Source organism: Myxocyprinus asiaticus, chromosome 25 (assembly GCF_019703515.2).
Source record: "Myxocyprinus asiaticus isolate MX2 ecotype Aquarium Trade chromosome 25, UBuf_Myxa_2, whole genome shotgun sequence".
Lineage (NCBI taxonomy): Eukaryota > Metazoa > Chordata > Actinopteri > Cypriniformes > Catostomidae > Myxocyprinus > Myxocyprinus asiaticus.
Genome location: NC_059368.1, coordinates 25,518,311 through 25,539,490, shown reverse-complemented (window position 1 = coordinate 25,539,490; position 21,180 = coordinate 25,518,311). Strand labels below are relative to the sequence as shown.

General features: G+C 38.1%; 1 protein-coding gene across 1 annotated transcript in view; it reads right to left on the bottom strand.

The window, feature by feature from the left end:
• LOC127415985 (nesprin-2-like) overlaps positions 1-21,180 on the bottom strand; it is a 119,787-nt gene that overhangs the window by 66,026 nt on the left and 32,581 nt on the right. Inside the window, 18 exon segments of the mRNA XM_051655070.1 lie at positions 180-320; positions 744-887; positions 981-1,122; positions 1,885-2,141; positions 3,061-3,261; positions 5,106-5,250; positions 5,686-6,020; positions 6,581-8,609; positions 9,333-9,574; positions 10,036-10,191; positions 10,626-10,817; positions 12,923-14,187; positions 14,330-14,945; positions 17,178-17,399; positions 17,824-17,958; positions 18,148-18,454; positions 19,673-19,851; positions 20,401-20,904. Coding sequence (XP_051511030.1) covers positions 180-320; positions 744-887; positions 981-1,122; positions 1,885-2,141; positions 3,061-3,261; positions 5,106-5,250; positions 5,686-6,020; positions 6,581-8,609; positions 9,333-9,574; positions 10,036-10,191; positions 10,626-10,817; positions 12,923-14,187; positions 14,330-14,945; positions 17,178-17,399; positions 17,824-17,958; positions 18,148-18,454; positions 19,673-19,851; positions 20,401-20,904 — 7,212 coding nt within the window.

Sequence of the window (21,180 nt, the reverse complement as noted above, 5' to 3'; positions counted from 1 at the left end):
TTTTTTTTTTTAAAGGCTGTGAGGAGTAAAATTACAGTATTCAATATGTTGTACTGTCTTAAGGTTCTAGGTCACATCTCATTTTCACTACCAGTGTTTTCCAGAGTTCTTTGTCCACTAAAACTTTGTGAAAAGACATATTTCTTTGACTGAACAATCAAGACTCCAAGAGCATGTACCTTCTGTGCTCGTTCAGCATCAAAGAAATTAGGGCTCATTTGCAGCAGCAGGGCCTGCACACAATTCAGCCCCACAGTCACCTCTCCCAACTGCTCAGTCATTTTATGAAGAGGACCACTCCTCTCCACAACTCTATCAAACTGAAACAAACAGAACTGTATTAACTTTATTTTATATTTAAAGAGCTCACAAGCACATTGCTTTCATGTGCTGTAAAAGACATTGGAATTCTTGGTGGATATTACTGCATAACGTACTTAATTTAAAAAAAATGCAGTGTTACTGTTAATGAAAACTAAATGAAACCATTTTTGTTAACACATTAACTTTTGTAGCCCTAAAATACTAAACATTTTACAAAATCTATTTAAACTGAAACTAAAGATCACTGAAAAAAAATAAACTAAAACTAAGTCATAGACTGAAAACTAACTCTACTAAATTGAATGGACAAACGGGAAATAAAATAGAACTAATAGAACTCTAAACTGAAAATTCTAAACTATAATAACCATGTAAAGAGTATTAAATAACTGCAGTATTTAATTACAAAGAGTAAATACATTTTCTTTAGCCTCCAGCAGGGAGAGTGTGAGCTCATCCTGTAAGGTCTGAATTTCTGAGGGCACACAGCTCCATCTCTTCTGTACTCTGTTCATGACATCCTGCAGTCGAGCCTTCTGTGAGATCAACTCCAATTTAACCTCCTACAGTGTGATACAACATAATTACAATATCAACATCAAAAACTGAAGAGATGGACAGTCTCCATAGTCAAAAACAGGCTGTAAAGAACCAACTTGTAAGTTTTCAGAAGCTGACTCAGACGTCAAAAGAGAAAGAACACTCTGCTGTATGTCACCCATCTCCTCCTGCACACGACCCAACTCCTGGATCTCAAAAAGGGCCTCCCGGCGGATGTTGTTGCTCTCATCTCTGAGACTATGCACGAAGAAACAAGTCAATTTTAATTCTGATTGTTTTCAACAAAATTTGACATGTACAAATTTGCTTGTGGGTAGCTGATGTGCAATACTTTTGGGAAATTGATGACAGGCTAATTTCTATTATTTTTTTTTATTACAGTTATTATGTATGCAGCTTTTATGACCTTATATTAACTGGTAGACATAAGATATTTGTACTTTAAAAAAAGTCACTTAAAAGCACTTAAAATTGATAAAACTAGTCAAGTCAAAAACATGAACTTGGTGACCTGTAACATCACCTAAAATGTTCATTTTCTCTTTTACATTCATTTATATTTTAACTTAAAATCTTGATTAAATGCACTGCAAAAATTATTTTTAATCAGTATTTTTGGCTTGTTTTCCAGTAACAATATATGAACCAGAGATAAATTTACTTGAGAAGCAAAATGACATGGGATAGTTGGGATTTTTGCTTAAAACAATAAAAAACTATTGGGCCAATGGGGTAAGAAAAATGTAACCTCTTTTTCCTCTTTCCCATTTGCAAATAGTTTTTTTCTTTTTTTACGCATAATCCGCACAAATGTTATTAGATTTCTCTGAAAAAAGTCTTCATCTCTTATGTCAATTTGTTTCTCAAGTAAATATATTTTGTTTTAAGATGTTTCGATTATTTTACTGGAAAAAAAGAAAAAATATGTAAGAAAAATGATTATTATTTTACTACATGGATATGTTATGCTTTAACTACCCAGGCATTTATAAGCCATACCTTCTGCAATGTCCCTGAAGAGACTGCAAGTCCTGACAGATTTGAGGAGACTCTTTCAGTTGCTGCAGATTTGAGACCCCAAGCAATCGTGCTACATGGTGTTGTAGAGAGGCCAGGGTGTGATGTTCCTGCTCAGTCCCATCCTGAAGGTGCTCCGTGTGGTTCAGGACACCCTGAAGCTCCTCCAGTGAACCCGTCATCATAGATGAAGGAAGATCATTCTGTAGTCTGTCAAGAGCTTCCTTTGATTTATTAAGCTGCACAGCACACCCCAACATGGATACAAACGAAACATGCAGTTCAAAACAACGTTTTACTTAATTACAAATTTGCAAGGACATTAAATATTAAAGGGGTCATGAGATGCCTTTTTTTAAATAATTTTAATGGTCCATGAGGTTCACTTATATTATAAGTATATAGTGTAAGTAAATGAATATTTAAAAATAAGTTTTGACACTAAAAACAGTCTTATATTTGAAAAACATGATCATTTTTCACACCCATTCTGACCCTCTGTCAGAAACGCTCGGCTTTGATGCTGCTTTTCCTTTAGGACTTGACAGTAAACACCCAGTGTTATGATTGGCTCTCTGCTCTTGACTGACCTGGGCTATTTTTCCCAAAAGCATCACAAGCTTAAGATGATCGTAGAGACCACTGGCGCTCAATGGGCTTACAATGCTTTTAGGAAACGCAGCCCTGCTCTCTCCTTGTCATCTCACTGCTCACCACTTCTGGGCAGGGCTATGGAAGTGATAAGATAAAGTAGGCATTGATGTGTTGTTATGGAGGTGGTCAGATGCAAATGTACTTTATACCACAGTGTGACATCACAATGTGGGGGAAGTAGAGAACAAGTCGTTTTGGCAGCTTGGTTTCAACAAATGCTCTTTTTGCAGTGAGGAGGAAGTTTTGAGTTCTGAAACTTACAGTATTTTTTTTTTATAGTACAATGACCTCTTATAGGTCAAAAGACCAAGGGAAATTTGATTCCTCTTGTCATGACCCCTTTAAAGGTGAAGTGTTCAACTTTTACAATGTGAACATATTTTCTCCTAGCTTAATGTATATACAGTAGGTTAACTCATGGTGTCATTTGTGGTGCAGCAATTATACACATCACCTGTAAAAAAAAACATGAGAAATAAACATCAAGATCTCGAAACTACTAACACGTGTGATAATGTCCCTCCACTCGACTTCTTTATGAGATGCGCTGGCTTTGTGTGATTCCACTTTGCACTGCAGCACTACCAAAGACCTCCACAGATGTCCCAGCATCAGGTCAGCAGGTGCATCGCAACACTGATCAGAGCAGCTTTCTCTCAACTCCTCCAGCCTTTTAGCAAGGTTCTTCAGCTCGGCCTGGAGCACCTGCAGATGAAGAGAATTTAACTGTAATTTGGCATACTGTATACTGTCTTCATTGCTACACAAGATAAAATAAAATAAAAAGTTGCATTACAAATCCACTATGTGGCCAAACGTTTGTGGACACCATATGTGCTTGATGAACATTTCATTTCAAAACCATAGCCATCAATTCCCTCTTTGCTGCAATAACAGCTTCCACTCTTTTAGGAACTATACTGTATGTAACATGGTTGGAGGGATTTGCTCCCAAACAGACACAAGAGCATCAGTGAGGTCAGGCACTGATGTTGGGCGAAGGGACCTGGCTCACAGTTGGTGTTCCAATTCACCCCAAAGATGTACAATCGGGTTCAAGTCTAAGCTTTGTGCAGGCCAGTCAAGTTCTTCCACACCAGATGCAGTAAACCATTTATTTTTGGACATCGCTTAAGAGCAGCTGGGCATCGTCATGATGGAATATTAAGGGGCTCTTCCTTGTTGCCACAAAGTTGGAAGCATACTATGCACAAGAATGGCATTGTATAGGGTAGTGGTGGTGATTTTGATTCATTTCAGTGACTCAATTCTTTTGATTCCATTCACCAAAAAGATTGATTCATTAATGGATTCGTTAATTGACCATTTCTGCAAGTTTTGCCTTTGCGCCTGTAGATGGTGCCAAATAAGTAATTGCATTGAACAAAAAGCAGTCATTCAGCATTCAACAGCAAGACCCTTTAAAATTAGAGTTTAAACACAAGAACCATTTTCACCATAAATGGCAGGTCTTATTTTCCATATTTTGTCAAATGCTGAGCTTAACTTTTACCAAGACAGAAAAAGTCAAACAATGTCTTGCACTGTGCATCAAAGCACTCGTTTTCATTCGTAATTCATGTCATTTGAATTGTATGATCTTCAGTCTTTTTTATTCATTCATAAATTGGGGATTATGTTTTGGACATAACTATAAACTTGTCTTAGTGCATTTCACCCCCTTCTCATTGTTGAATGCGATTGACTGACTGACATGCCAAACTGAATGAATGACATGCCTCCTCTCATTCAGTCGTTCAGCAGATCCTCATTCGCAAATGAGATGACTGAGTGAGTTGTTCATTTCGTTCACAAACAAGTTTAGCAGTACATTGAGTTCGTTCATTTACAAGATGTCTCATCTCATTCAGACTCAAAAGAGGGGTTCTTTGAAGGGAATATTCGTTCAGCTGGTGAAACCATTGATATGCTCTTTCACAGCCCGCACTCAAATGCTATTGGCTCATGCTATAGTCAGTCTTTACTGGCATGATAAGCCACCAAAGCAGTCTCGCACTTCAAACTAGAGCTCACTGGCTTCGAAAAGGAAAGACGTCAGTGAATGAGAAATATTAATCAATGTATGAAGGTGAACAATAACGATTCGTTAACTTAAAAGATTTGTTCAAAAAGACAGATTCATTCACGAACAAAACAATACTAGTATGGGGTAGCATTCTGGTTTGTCTTCACTGGAATTAATGGAGTAACCAAACTTGTTAATTAGAAGTGGGGTGTCCACACACTTTTGGCCATGTACTGCACATACTGTATCTACACACAAGAACCCCTTCATACACCCCCCAAAAAATGGGTTTTAAAAGTCAGAAGGGCTTTTTATATTCAAGCTATTTTCCCTCAAGGTTTTGGTTATATTGCATCTCATTTGGCCCCAAAACTGTTTTTAAAAAGGTTTTTATTAGAGCTCCAAGGATATGACCACAGCACATTTAAATTGCTATCCGAAACAACATGCATGATAAACAAAAATTAAAGTTAATTCTTCCACACAATGACTATGAAGTTAATGAAGTTAAATATCAACACACCTGTACTTTCAGCTGCTGGTCTTGGCAGGCTTCTAAATGAGTCAGTTTTTGACTGAAGCATTTTGAGATTTGAGAATCAATGTTTTTGAGTAGTAGACTCATTTCTTCATGGTGGCTCCTGTGCACAATTTGGTTTTGCATGCACCTAAATTGGGGCAGAAAAAAAATGAACCATTATAATCAGTTAAATACAACTGGTACATTTCATTTAACCAAATAGATGTATTCCATTCAGAAGAATTGTTCGTTCCTGTGTATGTTTTCTGAGGATAAATGTTTCTAAGTACTGTGCCATATGGCATGCTTTTGAAAAGCTTTTTGAGAAATATGCTTGATTGCTTAAATGCTTAAAATGATTTTTCAATTTCAACAGTCTAGAGTTTACATGCAAAAACAATTATATATGTTTGTTTTTTGTTTGTTTGTTTTTTTATATGAAAATGTCAAACTAAAGGGGTACAACAGTAATTAGAGAGCATTCTGAAAGCATCACTCTAAATCATAGGTAAAGGTTACCTAGGTTTGATAAAAACAACAATCTATCATTAGCTTTACAGAGTAGACTTGGAATAAGACCTACCTATGTAAGGCCTCCAGTCTGAGCTGAGCCTGAGCTTCTAATTTGGCATCTTGTACTAAAAGGTGACTCAAAACCTGGATATGAAGCTGCTCAGTTTGAGGAACAGAAAGGCATGTATGCTGGGGTATGCGAGTCCCAACTTCAGCCAAGTGGGCCTGGAAACCCTCAACCAGACTGGTGGAAGTCTGTTGAATATGATGCTGTTCCTCTTTGCAGTCTTTGAAGCAGACAGAGGGCATCATCAGATTGGAATCAATCTGCTGGAAGAAACTCCTTGCACCCCGAATGGTCCAGTGGTAATGCTTCAGCACCTCCTGAGCTTGGATCAGCTTGTCCTGGACAACCAAACTCAAATTATTAGAAATTGCAAAAAAAATAAAGAAAAATGACTTCAATTCTGGGTTGTTTTTTTTAAAAAACAATGCCTTCAGAAGACTTGGAATATGATACACAAACTGCATGGACCACTTTACTTCTTTTTAAGCTTTAAAGTGAGCACTATGCATTGCAAAGACGCAAGGGGATCTGAAATGAAGCACCTCCTATTGCGTCCCGCATAAGACAGAATATCATACATGTTTGGAACAAGATGAGGGTGAGTAAATCATGACAGAATTTTCATTTTTAGGTGAACTAGCTTTAAAGAAATCCATGTATTCCAAAATGTAGTCACAGTATATTAAACATCTTTGTTTAATACTGTTTCTACACTGCAAGCAAGTGGTGCAACACATCAAAACTGGACTGCTCCAAATAAAGATATCTACACTGCTGTTGAAAATTCACTGTTGATTATAACAGAAGTGTTCAAATTTTGTCATATTACACAAAGTGTTTGCAGGGTAGACACATTGTTTGTGAATTTAACCTGTGCCATGGATATCAAGGAGCTTACCATGTTCAAATGGCAATCATTAAGTGTTCTCTGGCCAAGATCAATGGTTTTCTTGTAGGCTTCAGCCTCAGCTCCTTTCCTACAGCTTGCTAACATTCGTAGCACAGAATCCACAGTCCTGATCAGTGTCCAGTGCTTCCGCAGCTCTGCATCCATGGCCTGATTCTCCGGCTCCAAGTAGATGGTCTCTTTCAGCTCTTGTCTGATACTGTTGAAGAGGCTTCCAAGCGCACTGAGATCTGTGGGACTGCTGAGATCCTCGACCAGTGTGGACTCCAGGACTTTAGCCTCATTACTGACTGTGAGCTCCCAAGAGGCTAACTGCTCAAAGGTCCAGTGGATCTTTTGCCGTTCCGCTGTCAGCTGGGATGGATAGAGATCTTCTGAAATGGCCTCCAGGTGGTCAGTGGCCTCTTGACATGCCATTTTCATCAATGGAAGCTCCACCAGGAGAGCCTGACAGAAGCTTAGCCTTGCGTCAGCACCTACACTTGAGTCTACGATCTGCGGCAAGCTCTTCTTCACTGCCTCTCTGAAGTTCTTCATACGCTGCCTTATATCGAGGTACACTTCCTGCTTTTTGGCTTGCTGGTCAAGTAGATGTATTCTTCTCTGTAAGTCTAGTATAGCATGAAGAATCTCGTTCCTCTGAGGTTCTGGAAATTGTGGCATTTCCTTCACTTTACACAGGTGCTCCAACAGCATTTGCTTATGAGGTTCAATAGCAAATAGACATTCCCTTGTTACAGGATACTTTTGTCTTATGATGTCAGCACTCATCTGTCGTAAGCTCTTCTGAATAACATTCAGTTCCTCAGCAGAAGACTGCTGAGCATGAAGAAGCTCTTCCAGCACCCAGTGAGAGGCCCAATTATGGTTCACAACTCTAGACACTTCTTCTTGTAAAGCTGTAAGCCTGTCAACAAGCTGAAAGTTTTGAGGTACACTCAGACCGTAATTCATGCTCTTAGTTTCATCTATCAAAATCTGTAGGTTATTCGCTTGCCTCTCAGCTTCCTTTAAAGCCTCTGTGCATATCTGAATCTGGACCCTCAATTCTGGGATGGTAGTTGCAAGTTCAGAAGCCATAGATTTATTAGACTCTTTCTCCAAAACTGAGGTCAACCAAGAGCTGCTGTCAGTGATCTGTTTCCAAAAATGTTCTCTCATATGCAACATTCGGTTCATTTCTTCAACAGCACAGTCAGTGTTCACTGTAATCAAAATGTACAAATTTTCTAAGGAATTGAGAGTGGGTGACATGGCTATGGAATCTCCCTCGCTGAGTGCTGTAGCTTCCTGCCTTAGCTCTTTCAAAACAGAGGCCAACTGAGACTTCTTTCGAGATATTTCCAATTGCAGTTTCTTCATGAGGTTTACCTGGTGACTTGCCTCTTCGGGAAACAGAGACAACCTCCTCCTCCTACTAACTTTGCTCTCTGTTTGTTTAGCCCATGTGAAGTAGTTTCTTACAATCTTTATGATCGGTGAACTATCATTGTCATTTGAAGTGTAAGAATTGAGCTTCTCCTGAACCAGAGCAAGTTGAGAATTAAGATCCTTGATGGTGTCCTCCACATCCGTGAGCTCCTTCTTCCCAAGTGGACTTGAGGAAAGAGCCTGACAGAGCTCAAGAAGGTACAGGTAACGCTCCCTTAACACTATCAGGTCTGCAGTTTCAACAGCTTGCTGTAACATATTTTGACAGTTGATCTCGCATTGAGACTTCTCCAGAAGCTCCAGTTCACTCTGCAACTCACTGGCCTCTTGTAGCAGTGCGGAAACTTCTGCTGTGCAAATGCAAGCGTGCCACAGACTCCTTGAAGCAGCACCTTCAAGAGTCAGCCATTTCTCCTGCAAGGATCTTATAGGTTCGAGGCAGGCCACAGGTCCCTCTGCTGCACTCAGATGGGCTGATATCTGGCAGCATGTCTGTAGGAGCTCCTCAAGCATGCCTCTTTTCTTCTGCATGGTTTTCAAGAACGCACTCAGTTTTTCTGCTTGCAGGGTGCTGCTTTCAATACAATCTCTTCAAAATTAAGAGAAAATTGTGGTTATTTTATTTCTATTTTTCACACTTTAGAATAATAGAGTCATCAAAAAGTCATCAAAACTATAAAAGAGGAAAAAAGTACATGACAAAAATTCAGGAAAAAAATAAAATAAAAACTATCTTATATTTAATTTTCTTGACAGTAGCTCCTTGGAGTGTTTTTTAACCAGTATTGAAAGAGTTCCCATGTATACTGGTTACTTGTTGGCTGCTTTTCCTTCACTACATGCTCAGACTGAGCCTACTATTTAATTCACATTTTAGTTTTGTTCAGGAATTCAATCTGTATGTCGGTAAAATTTATATTTGCCTACTATACGAATTTAAAGAATTTCAGAATAAGCCTTTATTTAAATGTTTTTAAGACGATGATATAACATAAATTCAGTCAAGTGTCTAAACTTTTGTGGTAACTGGAAGTTTAAGTTAATCAGATGAATAACTATGACTAACCATTCCAAATTAGACAACATTTGAGATTTTAAGTGTACTAAATTTTTTACAGTCTGTCAATGTGTTTTATTGAAATCTTAAGATAATTACTTTTTCACTGTACATTTTACAGTGTTTCAGGATATTCATCCTATTACATATGATTATATTCCCATTTGATTATTAAAGTACATAATTAACAGAATTGAAGTTCATCTTTTAAGTTGAAGATAAATTCACATGCAATGTACTGTCAATGATACTCACAGTCTCAGTGTAGTGAGCTCTGCCTCCAGGGTGTGGAGTGTATCTGTGAGGGCCTGTTTTTGCTGGTGGTATTGTGTAACCTGCTGGAGTTGTGCTTTTTTAAACTGTGCCATGGTAGAGGTATCCAGCAGTAGTGCGTTCAATCTCCCCTCCATCCTCTGCTCGGGCTCTGTAGAGCGCCCCCCGCCAGCTCCATGCTGAGGCAGCCTGGCTATATGCTCCAATACACACTGCCTGCATATCTGCGAAACCCAGAGGGATACTACATCTCAGTAAAACTTTAATTAAAAATTCTTCATTAATAGCATGCCTTAAATATCTGACTGCATTATATAATGTTATAAGGTTGTTAATCTAAATTTAAATGGTTGTAGTTGGTTGTGAAAGTTTCATCTGCAAGATTGAAGCCAGATTCAACCTCAAATCACTCGCATGAGTGCCATGGCTCAAGATGTCCGAGAATGTGTGTTAAACCACTAGGCCACAGCACAGACTGATTCATACACTGATTAACAACAATATTAAAGATTAAAGTTTAAGATTTTTTTAGAAAGAGTTGATTGCAGTGCATTAACAACTGTCAGTCAAGTACTCAAGAAAGAGATGTCTTGAGAGGTTTCTTGATGACTTATCACATCTTTTCAGTGTACACTGCTGTTTAGAGGTTTTGGAGAAGCCAAAGTAATGAGGAAATGTACTGTACCTCTGCTTCTTCCAGCTGATGAGTCATGTGTGTAATGCTCAGTTGGGCTGGCCGGAACCTGCATCTGAATACACGCAGGACAGTCCATGCCAGACTGGCCTCTGACTCTGTAAGTAATGAGATGAGACACCAGGAATCCTCCCTTGACCTACTTTCCTATAAGAAGTATACAAATTTGAATGCAAGTTTAACTCCAGTGAGAATTTTAAACACAGACAGACAGAAAAATTATACAACTACAGTAAAACACAGCACAGAGCACAGGAAATCCCAATGACCTCCTTCCTGTGCAATTTCCCCAAAAAGCCCAAGAGGGATATACAACCATCAAGTCAAAGATAGATCAAAGACTGGCTGTATTATCTGATAACAGTGAGTTCATAAGTTTTCTTCCATATGAGGGCAAAAATAAGTCTTGGTTGCTAACAAACACTTAATGCAAAAAGTAAGGATACTGAATGTTTCCGTATTGCTATTTTTCTACTTAATGCCCAAATGTTAATTCTACTGCAGTGGCTCCAGTTGTTTTAGTTGTACCTTGAGCAATTTCAAAACAAAATCCACACAATATGTTCACATACTTTACATACCTCAGAAACATGACTGGTTTCCCTGAGTGGCTGAACTATAGTGACAGTGTCCACTAAAGTGGCCCACACATGTGTCTCAGTAGACAGCTCCGCATGCTTCGTTTTATCCTCACCGTCTGCTCTTGATTGTCTGTTTTGGGATGATTTGTATCTGTCGGATCGATCTGAATTGGCTCTGTGCATTTCTTCAGACTACAAAAAAGGCAAAAGTTCTGATTCATATTTCAGCACAAAAGTTCACCATGCCACAGCTTTCACCTGTTCTTTTAAAAGAGAAAACACAGCTCTGCTCTCGACTCCGTTAGTCACAGTTTCAGGAAAAAGAAAATGGAATGCTGCCCCGTTGGGAACCGAGTCTTCACTCTAGAAGGCGTGGTGTTCCCTGAGGCATCAACACACTCAACAAAAGCAGTGTTGAGGAACTACTGCCAACATAGTGTAGCTGGCATCAGGAAGCCAACATCCTACTCATTGAAACAACATTGCATAATTTCTATATGAAAAAAAAAAATCTAAACTTATAAATTGTTTGAATGCTGCTGTGCAATAAGTCCAACATATTATACATTGTTCTGTGTGTTCTCGTAGTGCTTGATGATAGTGTCTATGTTCAATATAGCGCTAAATACATTTCTGAGATTAGAAAATTCAGTTTCATTAAGATATGATTGATTATTTTAAGTGCTACAATACAGCACTGAATATAGTTTAGGGATAGTTTTTAGTTTAGGGGATATCTAGTAGTATGCCTGAAAATGCTAATAGTAGTGAATCTGATAAATCAGATGAATCAGTAATATTCAAAGTAAAACAATTTGAAAAATCAAACTGCAAAAATCTCAGTAACTCATGCCTTCATGAAATCATATTATGATGTAATTATCAAGAAGCATATTTCATGGTTAACAATAACCATTTAACATAAAATGCATTACTAAGTCAGAGGCAGGTTAGTATTATAGGAATAGTTCTAATGGAGAGGAAAAGTAATAATAAAGGAATAAAAATGAAAATTCTCAAATAATTCACTCACCCTCATGCCATGCTAGATGTGTATGACTTTCTTTCTTCTGCAGAACACAAACAAAGATTTTTAGAGGAATATCTGAGCTATTTCGGTCCATTCAATGCAAGTGAATGGTGACCAAATCTTTGGAGCTACAAAATGCACAAAGACAGCATAACGGTATTCCAGTGGTTTAATCCATGTCTCCTGAAGCAAACGGATCAGTTTTGGGTGAGAAAAGACCAAAATGTAACTTCTTTTTCACTTTGCATTTTGCCATTGCAGTCATGATCATGATTCTTAAGCTTGATTACACTTCCTAGTGCTTGATCCATGCACAGAACGCTAGATGGCACTAGGAAGTGTAATCGAGCTTGAAATCATTATCACCAAGGAGACTGTTGATGTCAAGATTTATAGTTAAGTTACATTTTTGTCTTCAGAAGACATGGATTTAACCACTGGAGTCTGATGGAGTACTTTTATGATGCCTTTATGTGCTTTTTGGAGCTTCAGAATTTTGGTCACCATTCATTTGCACTATATGGAACTTCAGAGATGAAATATTCTTCTAAAAATCTTTGTTTGTGTTCAGCAGAAGAAAGTCATACACATCTGGGATACCATGATGGTGAGTAAATGATGAGAACATTTTTGGGTGAACTATTCCTTTAAGGACCAACACTTTGCCTTACATGCCTTACTTGCCCACAGTTTTAGGTGGAAGTTTTCAACAAACTGCTAAAATGTTACTGGTGCACATTATGGTTTGAACATTGAATTTCAGTCTTTTGTACAGGTGGGAATAATTAAAGCATACTCAGATGTGGAGAGTTATTTCAGAGGGTTATTTTTTGATTATTTCTGAAAGCACTTTGCACATTCTAAAGGGAGAAATTGGCCTCCTTTTCAATACAGCTATTAAAGTGATTTTCTCATTTTCTGATTTTAATACATTTCTTCTTTAAACAAACTTCTAATGACGCAAAATGAAAGATTTTAAAACAACACAGAACATATTAAAAATGGCTTTAAACAAAAGTTAAACAAAAGCAGCGTTTGAATGAATTATCTTAATGTTTGAAAACAAAACTTGAAAAGCAGCTTGAAGCTTTGAGTGGAAATATGGCCTCTGGGTCAAACCTAACAGTTTATCAGCCAGATGGGTACTGAACGTGACCACCTGACTGTGCTCTTCAAGTGCTTAGAAAGTGATGTCATGTCATACATTAAGTAAATTAGTGCATTCATTTCAGTTATTTATTATTATAAATTATAAAATAAATTCTACCTGTAAAAGAAAACTGCTCTTCAAACTGTCTGTCCTCTGTGCTTCAGTGTAGCTTCTGAATTGTGTCTCTGATGGGACAGTGAAAGGATTTTGTGTTGTACACTCAGCGCTCACTAAAGGTGAAGCATCTGTTGACACTGATTCAGAGATCTCTGTATGTTTTGACTTCACAGATTCCTCTGCTGTTAAGACCACATCGTCTGCAGTACTGTCAGTGAGAGACTGAGAGATGGTGATTGCCTCAGAATGTCTATTTTCAGTCTCCGTTTGTAGGAGATACAAATTAGGATTCTGCATTGTGCCCGTAGCTCCCAGTGGTGTGCATTCTGTATTCAGTTCACACACAGCTCTCACAAATGTTGAAGCATCTGTTGGCATTGATTTTGAGGTCTCTGGATGTATGGATTGCATAGACTCTATTGCTTTTAAGACTCCATCTGGAGGATCTGTGGCATTGGTATGGGCAGCTCCCATGTGAGAGATGCCAACTATCTCTGAATGCTCATCCTTAATCTCTAATTGAAGGAGACTTGTGGTATCTTTGTTCATGGTGTCCATAGCTCCTGGTAGACTGTATTCTGTATCCAGTGACAATGCAGTGTCTGAAGACACAGTGCGTGATATATCTGTGATGTCCACCAGGCTTGTCTCAGATGTTTGAGGGCACTCTGATTCAGTTGTGTTTGTATGTTTGGAACTTGGAGTCTTTAACTTTCTACAACTAACATTGTTTGTTGCTTCTATGCCAATTGGCTTCTTGATCTTTTTCTTATTTTTAATAACATTTGGAAGCATTTGTGTGTTGTCTTCCACGTTTGAGAGCTCTTTGTCTGTTGCATTTGTGTTTTTGTCACTGGTGACCCCATACTGGTGACTCTTCACCATTGTAACATCACATTGGAGAACCAAAGAAAACAAATCAACATCTTTTCCAGTGTCGACATCCATTTGGCTCGATAAGTCTGCAGTTATAACTGTATGTTGTTCTTCTACAAGCCGATGCGGTTCCACTTTTTCACCTTTTACAATGTCAATCTCCATGACCTCAGAGGTTTTCAGTGGCTGCAAAAGTGTAGCTTCCTTCTGTCCTGGCTGTACCAATCCCACATGTGGAATTTCACATAAGTTTTCCTGAGATTCAATATTATTCTCATCTGATCCAGATATTCTTGTTTTCACAATATCTCCTTCTAAAAGGCCTCTTTCAGAGTCTCGGCCTTCAGTTTTTCCAGTGCCAGAAGAGCTTCTCTGTCGATACTTGACTTCTGAATAAGAGAATTCACCCGTGTGGGCAGAGTCCATCAGGGGGGCATTGTGTCATCTGCAGTGGCCAGTACCTGTCTGACTGTAATGTAGGTGAATCAACATCCAAAGTTATGGTAAATACTTTCTTTGCTGTTCCAGGACTTCCATCATCATTCCCTGGGTGTGAAACCATAGGATCAAAGCAAGCCGAGTCCAATGGAGTTAATGAGTCCTTCTCCGATTTAGGCCTAAAATCAAGCTCAAGAGCAAAGTCTCTCTGAGTAGGATCAACATTGTCAGTGTGGTTGTTCTTATCCAACTGTGCATCTGATGTGGAAAGATGAGAATCCAAAATAATAGTGGTGATCTTCTTTGGAGGTGGTTCATCATAATAACTTTTTTCATCTACAGCTGCAACAACACAGTGCTTGGCTTCCAAATGTTCCAATCCTGATCTCTCTGATCTCACTGTGGTCTCACCATGAACAACTGAAACTGAAATGCCTTGTGCCACTGGGTTCTGGCTGAGTTTAGTTATTTCAGAGTCCAGTACTATGGTTAAGACAGGCTTTGGTCTGTGGTCTTCTCTTATTGCAGGTCCAGTTTCATCCCTCTCTACAGATCCATACATAGACTGCTGCTTATCTGTCTCTTGGGCTGGTGGGAGATTCTCAACATCTGTTGAGCCAGTTGAACATGATACATCTGGTGTTCCTATTTTTTTCTTACTAGCTATGATCTTATGATCCATGTCATTCACTGTTCTGTCAGTGGCCACCTGCAAAACAAGCAAACATGTCCTCTATGACCCAATATTAACAATAATAAAATTGAATGATTTTTTCAGCAATACACAATGATTCCTGCAGTCTTAAGTGTTCATAAAAAAGAAATTACATAATCTTTGAAGTGTCTGAATCAACTGAGCACCACACATAAAAAAAATAAAAATACAATTATGGACCTTTTCTACCTTTAATTTATTTAAAAAAAAGCTGAACATGACACAGGATGGACTCAAACCTGCATCTCTGAAAACAAATGCCCATTATGTTGTGGGCACAAGCAATGCCCACTGTGCCAGGGTTATTATAGTTTAAAATTTCTTACATTTTTTTTTTCTCTATTTTATTTTCAATTCGTCCAATCCTAATTAGTTTATTTTTTATTTTAGTTTTCACTCTTTGACTGTAAGTTTTTGTTTAGTTTTAATTTTTCAGGTGGTTTTTTTTTTTTCCTTTTGAATATTTTATGGTTGCCAAGATGAATCCACCGAAAAGAAAGACCCAGACAATAGGGATATAACAACTAATATCATTTAAATATGTTTAACTGTGCTACATTTCTCAGCGTCATCTAGTGTCATTGCCATATAATGACCTTTTTATGTTCAATAGACTTTATTCACAGCAGCGCTACCTTTGATTTTTAATGGGAATGACAATGAGGCTGTGAGGGATAGACTTACAGTCTCTTCAATGGGCTGTATTGTAGTTTAAAATGTTTCTGGATAGTTCCGCGGACAAAATATTGAAATAATATCTTTGAGAATATTCAGTAGACAAAAAAACTCTAGACAACATGAGTTGTGGAAAATCAGAAGTGACCTAGGAGGTTTTTTTTTTTTACAGGTTTGTACCTTGCATGCCATTGAAGAGATAGTAAGTCTATCCCTCACAGCCTCGTTGTCATTCCCATTAAAAATAAAAAATGGCACTAGTGTGAATAAGGTCTATGAAGGCGGATTATAAGAGTTTCAAATTTTAAAATATATGGTGTCTAAAACTGTAATTAATATGTGGTCATTTTTATTTTATTTGAGTTCAGTTTCAGTTTTTACTTTTATTTCAGTTATGTTTTAATTTAGTTTTTGTTTTAGTTTTAATTAATGATAATAACACTACTCTGGGCCAAAGCTTCCAAAAAGGCTCTTACTAAAACTCAGTTTTCTGTTCCGAGAGACCATCAACCAGAACAGAGCAGAATAAAGCAAATAATGCAGTTCTGACACCAGAAAAGTGCCTAGGTAAAGTGGTGTGCTACACAGCAAAACGAGTAAAAAAAAACAAGTACTTAAAGCAGTGAGGTGGCATTCAACACTAATGGCCCTACATGCAGCACAGAATGGGTACTCCATTTAGAAGCAGAGCAGGCTTTAGCTAGAACTTAGAAGAGTGATTCCGTGCTCCTTCCATGGTGGTAAATGATGTGGACTGAGTGTGTACTCCGTGACTTCAACCCGCAAATCTCAGAGCCAGACCCAGAAAGAGAAAACCAAGTGCATGTCTGTCAAGGAATATAGACAGTGTTTCCTCTTCAAACTGAATAAAGCTTCAATAAGTCTTTACCCTATAGCGGAGCTTTAATGGGTGCCATAAATAATGATATAATGGAACAAAACTAATTTTAGCTAATTAAGTAAATATGTCATGAGCTATTTCTGACTATGCTCCACAGATTCCTTCTTTGCAGCTGTTTGACATAGGCTTCAATTTCTAGAACGTTCTATCCTCATCTTTCTCACTTGCACCTACATACAAAAATGATAAGCTCCACCCTTGTCTTTACTGCTTATAAAAAAATAATATACATTTTATAAAAAACAATAAATTATTAAGTTACAGTATCCCACTGTAGGTAGTTCTGTGTTTCAAAAGGTGTGACTTTTGTTCAAAACAATAGAAATCTAATGTTTACCAAGCCCTGAATTTTAATGCATACATTAAAGAACACACCCTTATAATCTTGCAAGTTAACATTGTTTTGTCTTTTTTTTTTTTTTTTTTACATAAGCTTTGCACACACTTGCTCTTTCATTCCTACGAAGACAGTCATAATTATTATAATATTTACTACATTGCAATTACCTTAATTATTTGACATTATACATCTTAACTGAAAATGTCTGTTGGCAAAGTTGAAGATTAACCTGCTAAACTTGTTAGTTTTTAAACATATTACTAACATGAACTGAAGTGAGATCCTCTGGGGATAGTTCAGACTGCTGTACCTCATTCCACTGTACAATGCTTTTAAGTGGCTCAGAGTTCCCTCCCCAAGTCGCCTCATCTTCCAGGGTCTTCTTCAGGACTGATGTATTTCCAAACAGAGTCTGAATGTCCTGGGAAAGAGAGGTCTGACCTTCTGGAGTGCAGGATTTCAGTAGGGCATCAGTTAGTTTCTCAACCTCCAGCAGGTCTCTGCCCTCTTGTTCTACAGCTTGAAGCAAGGCCTACAGAGAACCCACCAAGGCAGTTAATGTAACCATTACTTAAAAATGAATATCCTGTCATTACTTCCTCATCCTTGTATAGTTCCAAACCCATATGAGACTCATTTTGCTCTGTGGAACACAGAAAGTCTCAGCTGCCATTTACTCTTTTGGGACTTTTTTTTTTTTTCACACAAAGAAAGTAAAAGGTGACTGAGGCAGTCAGCTCCTAACATTTTGCCTCAAATATTATTTTGTGTTCCATGGAAGAAAGAAAGAAATATGGGTTGGAAGAACATGAGGTCAAAGTGATATCCCTTTAAAAATATGAGTCAAATGAAATTGAAAATTGCAAGGTGACTAATGGTAATGCTCTGATATGAAGACGGACAGGAAATATGGTGGTGTTGCCTTGAGATATGTGTGTGTGTTCTGTACTCTTTACCTTTAGAGCACCTGGGGCTTGACAATCACCCTCTATCTGCTTCTGCAGAAAGTCCAGACTCTCATGACTATGTTGCATTAACAGTGCACACCTCTGCTCCTTGTTTGCATCCTCACTAAGACTTACACACACATCCTAGACAAACACAAAGATACATAAATGAATTCAAAACATTCTGAACTCTTACAGACCAGAAGATAAATATGTTAGAGAAATTATCCAAAATCATTACACTGCACAATGTTCAACTACACAATGACCTTTGAAACAAAGTATTGAAAAACATTTTACACTTTAAGACCTTTTGGTTCTCAAGTTACTCACATTAAGATATTTGACAAGACAGGAAGCATTGTGTTCTAAGGTGCTCCAGGATGGATCAGTCCAGCTGGGGTTGTATGTGGCCAGATCCTTGTATTGGGCTCTCTGTGCAGAGAGGGCAGGGCCCAGTTCATGTGCTTTCAACAGAAGGTCTCGGGTCTGCTCGAGGGCCATACGCCTCTTAGCCAGGCCAGGCCACGGGAACAGCATTGGCAGTTCTGCCGCCAGCACCTGCAAATCCTGCAACTTGCTCGCGGCCTGCTGCATCTGGCACTGACAGGAGTAGAGCTCCTTATCATTCTGCAGGGATCTAAAACATGAACATAATGAAACAAAAAGGATGAAAACACATGGAATAGAACATCAGCGCTAGCTTGTGATATCTAGAGATTGTATTGTTTAGATGGCATAGTTCATTATACAACTCTTAAAGGGACAGCTCACCCAAAAATTATTTACTGATCTTCATGCCATTCCAGATGTGTATGGTTTTCTTTCTTCTGCTAAACACAAACACATTTTTTTTAGAAGTATATTTCAGCTCTGTAGGTCCATACAATGCAAGTGAATGGGTACCAACACTTTGAAGCTCAAAAAAGCACATAAAGGCAGCAAAAAAGTCATCAATTCGACTCCAGTGGTTAAACCCATGTTTTCAGAGGCAATATGACAAGTTTGGATGAGAAACAGATCAATATTTAAGTCCTTTTTTACTATAAATTCTCCTCCTTGCCCTGTAGGTGGCGATATGTAAGAAAAATTTGAATCACCAAAACTAAAACAAGAATATCATATCATACCTATCATTTTGCTATTAAAGATATGGATTTAAACACTGGAGTCGCATGGATTACTTTTATGCTGCCTTTATGCACTTTTGGAGCTTTGAAATTTTGGTACCCATTCACTTGCATTGAATGGACCAACAGAGCTGAGATATTCTTCTAAAAATCTTTGTTTTTGTGTGCATGTTCTGCAGAAGAAAGAAAGTCACACACATCTTGGATGATTTTGGGTGAACTATTCCTTTAAAAAAACACTGCATTTAAGTGCTTATACCAAATCTAATGCCAATAATGGAAGTGAAAGCACTTAGAAGATGGCCTTTCTCTAAACCTTTCAATCAGGGATCCAATGAAAGTTAAAGTGTTACAGAAAATTACAAAGAAAATTGCTTTTTGAGTGTCCGAGTGGGGTAGTCCCTGGGTCTGCAAAGTTTGAAAACCCCTGGTCTATGTCATTACATTTAAAGAGTAACAAAGTCTTAAATTATCTCAGTCTCAAATTCTGAATGTTACAATTTTCAGTTTACAGTATATTTCACATTTGCTAGTCATAAAATGTAAATAAGTATCTCATTTTAAAGATTTTTTCACCCAAAAATGTTGCTCTAAACCTGTTTGACCTTTCTTCCATGGGACATTAGGCATTTTAGCCTTAGTCACCATTTACTTTTTTTTTTTCATATGAATGGTGACTGAAGCTCACATTCTGCCTAAAGAACTGTGCAAGATGTGTAGACATGTACCTGTGCTGTCTGTCTGCAGATTTCAAAAGAGTTTCCCACTGTTTCTCTAAAATCCCAAGGGTGTAAGTGACTTCCTGTCTGTCTCTGTCCTCTAGAGCTTGTGCTTGGAGGAGTCTCTGACCTTTCACCTTTAGGTTCTGTAGCCTGCTGTCTGCTTCAGGCTTTAGATTTATTACAGCCTAAAACAAACAACATGCTAGATTACAGGACTTCAACGAACTATTATTGTATCAGATTACAAGGGTTTCCAATTATGGTAAATCTACATAAGAATGCAAAGTAAAACATTCAATACTGAAACATCACCACAAAAGGAAGAAAATTGTATTTTCAGAGTTATCAGGCCACATGTTGTTGCTGTCATTTACAGACACATAAAAGCATAAAGAGATTTCTAACCTCGCCAAAACAATTGTTTAGTTCCTTTTTGCATGGCCTCACAAACAATAGCAAAAAAACTTCTCCTCTTATTCAGTGCTGTTTACACATTAATTTACTTCAGTGCATCAGATGTTTTTTTAATACATGATGGACTGAAGTGGAATTTTAGATTGCTGTTATGTCATTTTAGAATGCATAACACTTATAACTAGTTACAAAGAAACATATTCATTCTAGACCTCAAAACTAAAAAAAGATTTCCGAAAACTCCACTTCATATTCCAGTTCAAGGCACTTCAAGGACACTGGTCCTTAAATAACAAACAGGACCAAGACAATAATTTTACCTGTACTGCTCCGTGTCTCTCCTCGAGTGTAGCCAGGCTGCCCTTTTCTACAGAAACCTGTAGATTACCCATATGTTGTAGTTCTCTTGCCCAGGTGTAGGCCTGCTGCTTGAAGTCCCTAAAATCAGCTAAAAGAGCATTTTGTGTCTTGTCTCTGAGGGACTGTTCCTCTTTTTTGCCATTAGACAAAGATTGTGTTTGAGGACACATAGTAGCCGCAAGATGAGTGTCTTTTGGTTGATGATCTTGTGTTTTATTAATCCAGGGCTTGATGTGTTTTGGGTCTTGGACCATCTGGGGATTTTCAGGGTTGCTGGGGTTCATTGCCTGCTCTCTTTTTTCTATGCTCAGCTCTCTGGCTGTGCAGATGCTTTCTTGAAGTCGAGCTCCATCTTCAGCCAGCGCATGTAGGTTTTCTGTACCAGCAATGCTGGCTAGAAAACCTATCTGCTGCAGCAAAGCCTCACTCTGTTCTGCCTCCGCTTGCAGCTGCTCTGATAGGAACTGTCAGTCAACAAGGTTACATGAAGGTTTGAATGACTTGAAGTACCACATGAGCATCATGTTTTTTGCGAGATAGATGACTAGTGAACTACTGTGTAAGACGCATGTACAGTAAAATGGGCCAAAAATTTTATTTCACCATAATAACATTTTAAAGACCCCATGAAATAATTTAACAAGTCCTTTCACATGTTTACACATTGAAAGTTTGGTCGGGACATATCAGAGGGCAAATACTATAGCCAATAGTATTTTGTTTACGTCACAGCAATGAAT